Here is a 12,869-nt window from a genome sequence, read left to right on the forward strand (position 1 = left end):
ATACAGGTGGTCTTTCCTAGGCAGTACAGACGTGGGGTGTGAGCGTACACTTATGACTAAAATGGAGCAAATCACAATTTGTACCACTATGGTATACCAATCCTCTAATTTGCTATAATTGGTGCCAATGCAAAAATGAACAGTGCAAATAAGAATACCAATCCGTTATGTTTGTTACTTTGTATGTGTATGTGAATTTGACTTTAAATTCAGGAAAACGTTTTAACGTGCAGGAATCGCTACCTGTGGCCGAGCGTTTGATGCCATATTGCGCCAAAAAAGGATAGATGTATGAGGACACAATCTGTACAAGCATCCCTGTAATACACGTTCCCTGCTTTTCCGCAGGCCATTCTGTTTTACTTCTAGATCTTCAAAATCACCAAGTATCTTTTACCCATCCACTTATTTATCAGTTGGACTTTTTACTGCTCCCCACCCCCAGCTGCTGGCAGAGATTGTAATATCAATAAGCGCCTTATAGATGATAAAATGTTTTTTGCAGTTAAAACCCATCTGTTAAGGTATGTGTGTTGTGTGTACATTATTGCTATTATCATTACAGGTTTTGATGACAATCACAGTGTTGCCGGTCATTATAATGACACCATGGGGGTAAATTCAATTGTTGGTCTCCCCGGCCGCCACTAAATGGCACCCAACGGAGCAATTCAATTGTTTGTCCGGTTGGTAGTGGATACAGCTGGGGATACACGTGCAGCTCTCAGCCTCCTGAGGTGTGAGCTGAAATGTGCGTAAACTCTCTGGTTTGGGAGCTCAAACGGAAGTTTGTGTGCCCTAACCTGTACTTTAGATGGGTTTAGCCGCTTACTTGAGGAAAGGTTGATAAGAGAAGTAGCACTTATTTATCTTAATGCCGTAGCTGCACATTAGTCTTATATAATGTTTCCTCTTTTTTTTTTTCATTCCAGACGTCCCAACCTCAGAGCAGCCTGAACTGTTCCTCAAGAAGCTTCAGCAGTGCTGTGTCATTTTTGATTTTATGGATACACTGTCTGATCTTAAAATGAAAGAATACAAGCGCTCTACTCTGAATGAGTTGGTAGACTACATCACGATAAGCAGAGGCTGCCTCACAGAACAGACCTACCCTGAAGTAGTAAGAATGGTGAGTTCCCCATGGCGGATTCTGCTGATTGGCATAGTGTGCGCTTCCCTCTTGTCCATGCAGCCTTGCTTTTCTTGGACTTGCTGGAAAATGTAAAGAGCTCAGGAAAATCCCCATACCCAGAAGTTCAACTACAGTTTAGATTTCAGTGCTGCAGACTTCTTATTAGGTGTGCGGATTTCCTACAAAAGTCTCAACCGCTGCAGTGTTCCAATGTGTCATTGATAACTGTGTTAATGAACACACAGTTTATCCCTCCGATTCACCTTTGTAGGCCTTGATCCATTGATCTAGATGTTGGAAGGGAAGGAACATTCCCTTAAGAATCTTCTGCCTGTGTGTTTCCAACCTATATATAAGTCCTCATATATTTTGTTAATGAAATATTTAAATAGTGTTTTAAAGTGTGATGTGACCCCATTATATTAGGATATAAGCAGAAGCCCAGGTTTAGTCTCTTTTATGCTATTCGTTATTGCACTGTTGTGTATTGCAGGGCCTGAGAAATTTTCCTAAAATCTAGGAGCCAGGATGAAAGTGTAGGAGCCAGACCATCGTTCCTACCCGAAGCGATATTACTGAGCAGTACCCCCACCCCCCCTCACACCCACGGACTATCCAACCCCCACACATCTAAGGGTACCCCCAAGCAAACTAGCCCTCCATGACAAACAGCAGCCCCCTCCCTGGGTCAGCCAACCCCCATGGCCACACAACTATCCCCTCCGCAGTCACCCACCCCATGGCCACATCACTGCTCCCTTGAAAGCCGCAATCCCCGACCACACACCACTCTTACCGTATTCAGTATTTTGGAGACAGCAGTCAGCGCAGGCTGGGACAGATACTCAGCACATGTACATGAAATGGCTGCCGCAATACAGGCACATTCACGATTCTCTGCTGGGGCTGACAAGGACTTGCTCAAACACCCCACCACCACCACCACCAAGAGCCAGAAGCCTGTGTTTAGGTGTCTTTGTACAACTTTTGGTGGTGATTTCAGACATTTTTATCTGTATTGCTACAGACTAATATTCGTTTCTCTGTCAGCAAGGTTGGTGGGACAATGGACCATGGGATTGCAATGCAGGATGGGCTGAAATTTGGCACTTAAACTACTGTAACTATAATTCTAAGACCCTCCCCCCGCAACACCAGCATGCCAGTTTCTTTTAGGCGCCTCAGGAGATAGGGCACGATTTAGAGGGCTGTCACTGTAGATCTTTTTCTTTCATTCGTAACTTTTCACTTACACCAGGGAATTGTCTTTCTGGTTTTTCCTCCTTCGTCCCCACTTCCCGGGACCTGAATAATCTGGCTCTGCCAGACGTAGTTTGAGCTCTGTGGATTTACTTGGACAAGACTTCTACTGTATGGCATACAGATTCTTTGCTTGTACTTTATGACGCAGCTACCTGGTCCTCTGTCCACACGTTGACTCATTTTTATCTGCTTCAGGTGATGCCACTGTGGGCGTGCAGTTCCCCTAGTCAGGCAGCCTGAGCAATCCCTGTCCTGGGGGCAGCTGTTAAACCCTTATGGCCCAGTGTCCCACCAGCCTTGCGGAAAGAGAAAAGAGTTTTTTTGGTTACTTACCATGGAATCCTTTTCTCTGAAGCAGGCTGTAGTACAGGCATTCCCAACCACGGTCCTCAAGGCACACCAACAGTGCAGGTTTTCGTGATATCCAGGCTGCAGCACAGGTGACTTAATTAGTAGCTCAGTTATTTTGATTTAACCATCTGTGCTACAGTCTGGATATCACTAAAACCTGCACTGTTGGTGTGCCTTGAGGAACGTGGTTGGGAATGCCTGCTGTAGTACAATGTGTTCCATCCCTCCAGTGCAGGTTCCTGACTGTCATATTTAAAATGACAGTAGTTTGAATGCCAAACTCCAGCCCATCTATCAATCCCATGGTCCGGTGTCCCACAGCCTGCTTCAGAGAAAAGGATTCAACAGTAAAGCAGGGTACACACAGGGCAGATGTGAGCTGAGCGGTCTAGCACAGACCGCTCGGCACACATCTCTCCTCCCGCTCAGGGGGGAGGACCGCTCATTTCACCCAGCGGTGAAATGAGCGATCCCACTAGATTTGGCATGCGTGCCAAATCTAAAGCCGGCGATAGCGACGCGCGGTGCCACGCATCACTGTCGCCGGCACCCTACACACGGAGAGATCTGTGCTGAAATTCAAAGCAATCTAGTCAGTGCTTAGAATTTCAGCACGGATCACTCTGTGTGTACCCCCTTAAGTGACCAAAAATCCTCTTTGCAAATTAAGCTGAAAGTTGTAAAAAAAAAGTCTGTCATGGCAAGTCTGACGGCGCATTTAGGGCCTAATTTAAGGTTGATTGCAAAACAACATTTTCCTCTAATGGGCAAAACCATGTGCACTGCAGGTGGGGCAGATATATAGTGCATCTGGAAAGTATTCACAGCATTTCACTTTTTTTCCACATTTTGTTATGTTACAGCCTTATTCCAAAATGGAATAAATGAAAAAAAATTTCCTCAAAATTCTACGCACAATATCCCATAATGGCAACGTGAAAAAGTTTTTTTTTTTTTCTTTAGATTTTTGCAAATGTATGAAAAATAAAAAATTAAGAAATCACATGTACATAAGTATACGGTGCCACCTCTCTAATACAAGGCTTTACAAATTTTTATAAAATCTAGTAGCCAGACCACCATCCCCTCCCCCACCCGAAGCCACATCACTGAGCAGTGTTCCGTTTCCCCCAACCCCCACACAACTAAAGGGGTACCCCCAGGCAAACCAGCCCTCCTTGGCCACATTGTGATGCAGTTGCCCCCCAGGCAAACAACAACCACCCCACCCCCGCTTTTTTTTTTTTTTTTTTTTAATAGCCGCAATTTGCCTTACTTTCCCTTTCTCTTTTGTTTTCATCAGAAAAAACAAAGAATAACTATATTTTTAGCTTTACTTCAAGAGATGAGTGACCGTTCCCAAATGTTTGCCTCATGCAGCTTTCGGTAATTGTCTTACTCACTCTGTTCACAGCTATTCATTTAGCGAGATGCAAATTTTGCTCATCTCTAAAGGAATGAAAGTAATTCATAAGTTTCAATTGTGTTTATTTATGCTTTGTGCTAACATTCCTGTATCTGCTTGAAACTGTTTCTATTGTTGCTCATTGAGTGCTGCTTTTTGCATTTTTACAGTGGGATCCGGAGAACTTAAATCTCTTTATGTGCACGTTGCCTTGCAATTAAACTGAGTTTTAATCCTTTAAATGTAAAATGTTGGAGGCAATTTGTAAATGTTGGGAAACAAAGCTGCCCTTTAATTTAAGGAAGTGACTATTTCTGCAGATACTCATTTGTAGCGGTTTTTGCATAGCCTGCACTTTGATTCCCGGGAGATCTGATGGATCTTTCCAGCTTTTCATTGTAAATGAATAAAAGAATGGACGTGGGTCCCACTATATACTGCCTTCTGGTTTTACCTAGAAAGAGTCTTGTGTGTGGAGCTTATAATATAGATGACTGCGCCATGTGCTGTACTTTCTCTTCTTATATTTGTATCCCTAAACTAAGCAGTTTTCAGTTGTCTCTCTTCCTGTTTACGTCACTGCTATGTACAAAATTTTTCCTTTAATCACTGACCAAGTGGGACTATTTACCAAGTGGTCCATTTACTAAGCCGTGGATGGAGATAAAGTACCAGCCAATCAGCTCCTAACTGTCAAGTCACAGGCTGGGTTTGAAAAATGACAGTTAGGGTCTGATTGGCTGGTATCTCCATCCAAGACTTGGTAAATAGCCCCGTTAAACTGCTTTTATTGCTTGTCTCATCAAAGTTTAGGGCACACTAGATGTGCCAAGTTGTCTTTTATCTGCAGCCAGAATTCTATGGGGGGGGGGGGGGGGTGTAATTGTTTCTCCAGGGGCTATCCTATTTTTCTGAAAAGTTGACGCGAGCCGCGGTTTATCAGGGATTTTATTTCACCTGCCTCATGCAGGTGGAACTAAATCCCTGCTAAATTCTAGGTTCTTGGGGACGTGAAAACACACAGGTTTCACTGAACCTTTATGTTTTCGCAAGAAAAAGGATTTACGGTCGACCAAGCAAGATGGCCTGTAATCAAATATCATTAAAGAATCACGGAAAACTTCCGTTTTACCGCACTCAATGATTTTTCACCGATAATTGGATACCCCCTATGTTTTTAAAGTAAAATTAAATATTTATCATCTGCACCTTGGCTATCGCAGTCGCAGCACGCCGCACACCCATAACCCTGCCTGGAGGTGACATCGGGAAGGGGGGGGGGGGTTTGGGGTACACACCGACGGCCCCGCTTTCAAGGTGCGGCAGACCATTGGTGCAGCGTACGGGACCCTCCCTGGGGGGTCCCGCTAAGATCCCCCCTGTGTAAACTGGCACAAAAATGCAGAACTGAATGCTTGTGTGAGGTTTTAGACTGTTTGGACACTTTGCCAGTATAAATAATATGCTTAGCTCTGGCGCCATTGGGGGGTGGAGCTTCCTCAGAGCTGGTGTTTTTGGCGCCTTCCTCTGCTTACAGAAGCAATCAGCAGCACACACTCAGCGCTTCCTGCCTCACAGAAACGCTGGAAACTGGTACAGAGTGTAGCAAAAGGGGGAGAGCCGCTTGTGTACACTGTCCTGTGTCTAATTAGGACTGTATTTGGTAGTGTTTACTGTGAATTACAGAGCTGACACCTTACTGGGTGTGCTGAGGTCCTCTCTCCTCCGTGTCTCCTCTCACATACAGTAGGGCAGGCTTGCATTATTACAGTCTGTGTGTATGTGTATATTGTTGTGTTTACTGTGAAATATGGGTAAGCACAAACTGTGCAGTATCTGTCATACCAGATTCTCTCCATTATCTAATGACTCTGTCTCCTGTGAGCAATGTAGTCAATTGTCCCAACTTAGTGAAAAGGTTGGGGTAGAGGGTACAGAGCCCCACTGGTTATGGTCTCTTAAAACCATGATGTCTGATATGTCATCTCAACACACTGCAAATGTGCAGAAAACTCACTTACTGCAACAAGCTGTGGCATATTTAGCTGCTGGGGCTGATGCACAGCCCCCCCCCCCTCTCTCATGCAGGTCCCCAGAAGCGTGGTTTACCTGCACTGCTGTCTGATATAGATGTTGATATACCGGATGATGGGGATGACCCGGATCCTGTTAGTGGGGATACTGATTCTGCCCAGGGTATTGACCTCATTTTGGCTATAAGGGTGGTGTTAAAGATCCCCCTAGAGGAAGCTGCTTCACAGCAGTCGTTTTTCTTTGTGCAAAATAAGCCCAATTTCACGTTCCCTGATTCTACAGAGTTAGATGACTTATTCAAACAGGCCTGGAAAAATCCAAACAAAAAATTCCAAGTGTCCAAAAATTTTTTGCGCACTTTCCCATTTCCTCCTGAAGGTAGAACATTTTGGGAGGAACCCCCTGGGGTGGATGTCTGTCTCTCGCCTGTCTAAGAAGGCAGTGCTACCTACCCCGGGCTCCTTTTCCATGAAGGACCCTGGGAATCGGAAGATAGAAACTACCCTAAAGTCTATATACACTGCGGCCGGCCTTTCACAAAGACCGGTTATTGTGGGTTGCTGGATGACCCATGCTATTAATTTTTGCGCCATTCAAATTCAGGGGGGCGCCTCGGGTGATATGCCCTTAGTTACTATGATCACCCTATTGAAGCACATTCAGAACACTACGCGGGTCCTCTGTGATTCCCTCAAGGAGATGGGGAATATTAATGCTAGGACGTCATCCATGGCGGTATCGGCATGCAGAGCCTTGTGGTTGCGTCAGTGGATTGCGGACGCAGAATCCAAACGTAGTGTGAAATCTCTCCCTCTTTAATGGGGAATGGCTTTTTGGGGTTGATTTGGATACCTGGATTTCCAAGGTTACGGCTGGAAAATCCACGTTTATCCCCTCTGGGGCCCCGCCGGCAAAAAGCGCTCATCCGGGGCCGTCTGTCCAGTCCTTTCGGTAGCACAGATTTTGCTCGAAGGCCAGAGGTGCCTCCAATGCAGTCAGAGGCACCAGAGGTAAGTCCATAAAACCTGCAAGCACCAGTTCTAAGGAACAGTCCACCGGTTCTGCTTCCACTAAGGCCTCCGCATCCCGAGGAGATCTTGAGGTGGGAGCTCGACTGCGTCACTTCAGCTGTGTCAGAGAGCTCGTTTCTAAAGGCTACACGCTGGAGTTCGACAGTACTCCCCCCAGCGATATTTCAAATCAAGCTTACCAGCTTTGGAGGATATGCAAGTTACGTTGCAACTGGCCATCCAAAAGTTGGTCCAGTCCCACGTCATTGTTCCAGCACCACAGCTGTAACACGGCAAGGGGTTTTACTCAAACCTATTCGTGGTACCGAAACCGGACGGTTCGGTAAGGCCCATTTTGAATCTGAAGTCTTTGAATCCATATTTGAGGGTGTTCAACTTCAAAATGAAATCCCTGCGAGCAGTGATTGCGGGTCTGGAAGACCGTGAATTTATGATCTCCTTGGATATCAAGGCCGCCTACCTCCATATTACGATTTGGCCACCTCATCAGTCGTATCTACGATTTGCCCTGCTGGACGATCACTTCCAGTTCCAGGCCCTACCCTTCGGTCTATCTACAGCCCCGAGGGTATTCATAAAGATGATGGCAGAGATGATGTAACAGCTCCGGGTTCAGGGGGTCAATGTGGTCCCTTATCTGGACGATCTTCTGATAAAGCCAAGATAAAGAGGAATTTTGTTGTTCCACATCGACCACACCATCCATCTTCTGTCGGATCACGGGTGAATCCTCAACTTACAGAAGTCCCACCTGGAGCCTACTCAGAGGCTCCTGTTCCTGGGGATGTTGCTGGATACTGTGGCCCAGAAGGTGTTTCTACCAGTGGAAAAAGTGAAAACACTTCAGGAAATGGTCCGCATGGTGCTCCAACCTTCTCGAGGGTCTATCCATCTTTGCATAAGATTGTTGGGAAAGATGGTCGCCTCCTACGAGGCGATCCAATATGGGAGGTTCCATGCCAGGACGTTTCAGTTGGATCTCCTGAGCAAGTGGTCCGGATCACATCTGCAGATGCATCGGGTGATTCGGTTGTCACCTCGGGCCAGGATTTCCTTCCTGTGGTGGCTACAGTCCTCCAATCTCCTGGAGGGCAGGAGTTTCGGAATTCAGGATTGGACCCTCCTCACGACGGATGCGAGTCTGAGAGGATGGGGAGCTGTCACCCAAGGGGCGCAGTTCCAGGGCAGGTGGTCAGCCCACGAAAGCCTCCTTCCAATCAACATTCTGGAACTTCTGGCGATCTACAATGCTCTGCCTCAGGCCTTTCCTCTGCTCAAGGATCTCGCAATCCAGGTGCAGTCGGACAATGCCACGGCAGTGGCGTACATCAATCGGCAAGGAGGGGCAAGAAGCAGAGCCTGTATGCAAGAGGTGTCAAAGATACTTCTCTGGGCGGAAAGAAATGCAAGAGCCATATCAGCAATCTTCATTCCGGGGGTGGACAACTGGGAGGCGGACTTCCTGAGTCGTCACGATCTCCACCCGTGGGAGTGGGGGCTCTGTCATCTGGTGTTCCAGCAGATCATCGACTGGTTTGGTTGCCCACAAATAGACATGATGGCTTCTTGTCTTAACAAGAAACTTCCCTGGTATTGCTACTGGACTAGGGACCCTCAGGTGATGACAGTGGACGCACTGTCGTCGCCTTGTCCGTACCAGCTGGTTTATCTCTTTCCTCCGATCCCATTGCTCCCACGAGTGCTGAAGCGAATCAGGAATCAAGGTGTCCAGGCAGTTCTACTTGCCCCGGATTGGCCTTGGAGGGCATAGTACGCTGATCTTCTGAACATGTCCGTCCAAGATCTCTGGCCTCTACCACTAAGAAGAGATATTCTTCAACAAGCACTGTTCTTCTACCTGGACTTACGGCGTCTTCGTTTGACGGCATGGAGGTTGAGCGGAACATCCTAGCTCTCAAAGGCATTTCCGATAAGGTTGTTGCAACTATGGTTCAGGCCAAGAAACCTGTGACGTCAAAACATTATCATCATATCTGGAGGCGATATGTCTCTCGGTGCGAGGAATGCATGTATCCGCCTGCTGAATTTCTCTTGACGTTTCCTGCAGGCTGGTGTGGATAAGGGCTTACGTCTGGGTTCTATTAAGGTCCAGATTTCAGTCCTCTCCATTTTCTTCCATAAGAAATTAGCAGCATTGCCAAAAGTTCAGACCTTCTTGCAAGGTGTACTCCACATACAACCACCTTTTGTGCCACCTACGGCACCCTGGGATTTGGATGTGGTGTTGAACTTTCTACAGTCCTCCTGGTTTGAACCTCTGATGACGGTAGAAGACAAGTACCTCACGTGGAAGACAGTGATGTTACTGGCCCTGGCTTCTGCTCGACATGTCTCGAAATTGGGGGCCTTATCGTGTAAAAGTCCCTACTTGGTCTTTTATGAGGACAGGGCGGAGCTCTGGACTAGACAGCAGTTCCTGCTGAAGGTTGTCTCTGCGTTCCACTTGAATCAACCTATTGTGGTCCTGTCCAGTTCTGACGCTTCTGCTCCTCAGGAGACTTTGGATGTTGTGGGTGCTTTGAAGATCTATGTCAGGCGCACAGCTCAGGTCAGAAAGACGGATTCTTTGTTCGTGCTCTGATGCGCAGAAAAAGGATTGTCCTGCTTCAAAGCAGTCTATTGCTTGTTGGAATAGACTTACTATACAACAGGTCTATGTGTCGGCAGCCTTACCTGTTCCTAAGTCTCTAAAGGCCCACTCTACAAGATCAGTGGGCTCTTCCTGGGCGGCTGCCCGTGGAGTCTCGGCCCTGCAACTAACACTTTTGTGAAATTCTACAAGTTTGATACCCTGGCCAAAGAGGGTACCCAGTTTGGGCAGGCGGTGTTGCAGCAGTCTCCGCACGTTCCCGCCCATTCAGGATGCTTTGGGACGTCCCCATCGTACTAGTTCTCCCCATTATCCCTTGTGGATGCTAGAGAAAATAAGATTTTAATTCCTACCGGTAAATCCTTTTCTCGTAGTCCATAAGGGATATTGGGCACCCGCCACAGTGCGTTGACTTTTCTGAAGGTTCTTTTTCTGTAGTTACCTGTTCAGCTATTACTGTTTTTTGTTACCAGCCGTTGCTGTTTGTTGTATGGTTGTGGTGTGCTGGTGTGTATATCTCACCACCTTCTGTTATCTTGTTCCTTCTTACATATATGTCCTTTCTCCTTCGGGCACGTTTTTACCTATAACTGCCTGTGGGAGGGGGCATAGAGGGGTGGAGCCAGCACACCCAGTTGAAGAAATTTAAAGTGCACTGGCTCCTTTGGGCCCCGTCTATACCCCATCGTGCTAGTTCTCCCCAATATCCCTTATGGACTACGAGAAAAGGATTTACCGGTAGCTATTAAAATCCTATTTTTTTTTTTTTATATTTCTGGACTAATAAACAGAATGTAGCATTTAATTTCCTTGTATTAAACTCTTGTTATCTTGTATATTTTAAGCTTATGAGCAGGGCCCTCTTACCTCTTTCGGTCAGTCCCAGTCTTGTTTCTTTATGGTGCATGTTCTTGATTGTTAAGCATAATGGCATATGTGTTATTGCATTATAACTGCTCTCCTAAAGGTTTTACCATATTCACAGGACTCTTCTAGTGTCTGACTCCTGCAGCTGAATCTGCCTGATGCAGTGACCGTTCCCCTCTGAACTCTATTGGCCTAATTCAGACCTGATCGCTAGGGTGCATTTTTTGCATCCCTGCGATCAGGTAGTCGCCGCATACAGGGGAGGGGGAATTAGCTGTGCAGGTGTGCGATCGCATATGCAGAGAGCTGCACAAACAAAAGTTTGTGCAGTCTCGGCACAGCCCAGGACTTACTCAGCCGCTGCGATGATTGGGGTCGGAGCTGACGTCAGATACCCTCCTTCCAAGCGGCAGGATCCTCCTGCGTTGTTCCGAACACTCCTCTAAAACGGTCAGTTGCTACCCACAAATGCGCTCTTCCTATCAGTCACCTTGCAATCACCCGTGCGATCGCTTTGTTCGCACCATCCCGTTGCTGCAAGACTAGCTCTGTCGCTACACACAGTACAGACCCAATCGCCCGTTGTGCAAAAACGCACAGCAGTGATTGGGTCTGAATTAGGCCCTATATTACTGTCCTTCTCACTGGTGTAATGGTCCGACGTGGGGCAGTGGGACAACAATGATTGTGATTAGCGTACAGCCTGGACTGGCTAGCATGCCAACCACTAAGATTAACCTACTAAACAGCCTGATTTTCATGCTCATAGCCCAAGTTGCAGATGGGAATATATTCTGTGATTAGAAAGTCAAAAAATCCTTTCCCCACAGTCCCAACCTTATAACAGATCTGCTCACTTGGAATGGTTTCCTGTTTAGAACTTGTTTGTAAATGTTCTTTATTACTTCTTTTACATAGAGCAATTAGTATGTTTGCGTTAGTAATCGTTTGTGTTTGAGTGACTGTGTGCGGTAAATCTATTTGCTTTAATCATAAGACTTTACATTGTGCCATTGCAGTGGTTTCTCCTAAGGAATTATGTGCATTTCTTTAATAAAGTAGATAACCAGTTCACTAGGTCTTGGCTTTTCCTTTCCTTTTAACTCTTGATGAGTTTTTCATCCTGTACTTTAAAGGAGGAAGCAGAGTGTGTTTACAATTAAAATGTGACTTCCTCCTCATCTATTGCTGTCGTCTAAATTAAGTTGAATTATATATGTATGTACCGTATTTGCCGGCGTATAAGACGACTGGGCGTATAAGACGACCCCCAACATTTCCACTCAAAATATAGAGTTTGTTATATACTCGCCGTATAAGACTACCCCCTTCCACACACCAAATAAAACGTAAAAGAACATCAGATTTGTGACATACTGTATATTATGACCTGATAAGAGATTTGGATAGGGAGTATTTATCAAGGTATGCATAAGAAGGGGGGAGGGGGCAAGGAGAAAGTTGTAAAATGTATAAAAGTATACCCCTGTGTGCATTTAGTGTTACCGGTTTCACATGAATGCCATTAGTATTAGTATTAGTGCCATTACAGTACCTGTCATTGTCACCATTGTACGGCCACAACGCGACTGCAGCGCCTCCGGCCAGTCCCTGCATCTCCCTGTAATTAGCACTAGTGACCCGCCGCGGCCGCACTGGATATCGCGCGATACTGGATGGTGAGTAGAATGAGGTGGGCGGGCATCGGGAGGCCACTATGGGCACCGGGCGAGTATCGGAAGGCCACTATGGCAGCTATGTCTATCCCAACTGAAGTGCACCCGGTGTATAAGACGACCCCCCCACTTGGAGGCATGTTTTTCAGGGCAAAAAAGTAGTCTTATACGCCAGCAAATACTGTATGTATGTATGTATGTGTGTGTGTGTGTGTATGTATGTGTATATGTGTGTGTATGTATGTATATATATATATATATATATATATATATATATATGCGTGTGTGTGTATATGTGTAATAAATATATATACAGGTTGAGTATCCCATATCCAAATATTCCGAAATACGGAGTATTCCGAAATACGGACTTTTTTGAGTGAGAGTGAAATAGTGAAACATTTGTTTTTTGAAAGCTCAATGTACACAAACTTTGTTTAATACACAGTTATTAAAAATATTGTATTAAATGACCTTCAGGCTGTGTATATAAGGTGTA

The 12,869-nt window shown here is 45.9% G+C and overlaps 1 protein-coding gene across 11 annotated transcripts in view; it reads left to right on the forward strand.

The window, feature by feature from the left end:
* The window catches only part of PPP2R5E (protein phosphatase 2 regulatory subunit B'epsilon), a 211,828-nt gene that overhangs the window by 112,216 nt on the left and 86,743 nt on the right, over positions 1-12,869 (forward strand). For all 11 annotated transcript variants that reach the window (XM_063947249.1, XM_063947248.1, XM_063947247.1 and 8 more), the window contains exon 3: positions 933-1,129. In XM_063947249.1, the coding sequence (XP_063803319.1) occupies positions 933-1,129 (197 nt within the window). The remainder of the gene's footprint in view (positions 1-932; positions 1,130-12,869) is intronic.

This window comes from Pseudophryne corroboree, chromosome 12, assembly GCF_028390025.1.
Source record: "Pseudophryne corroboree isolate aPseCor3 chromosome 12, aPseCor3.hap2, whole genome shotgun sequence".
Lineage (NCBI taxonomy): Eukaryota > Metazoa > Chordata > Amphibia > Anura > Myobatrachidae > Pseudophryne > Pseudophryne corroboree.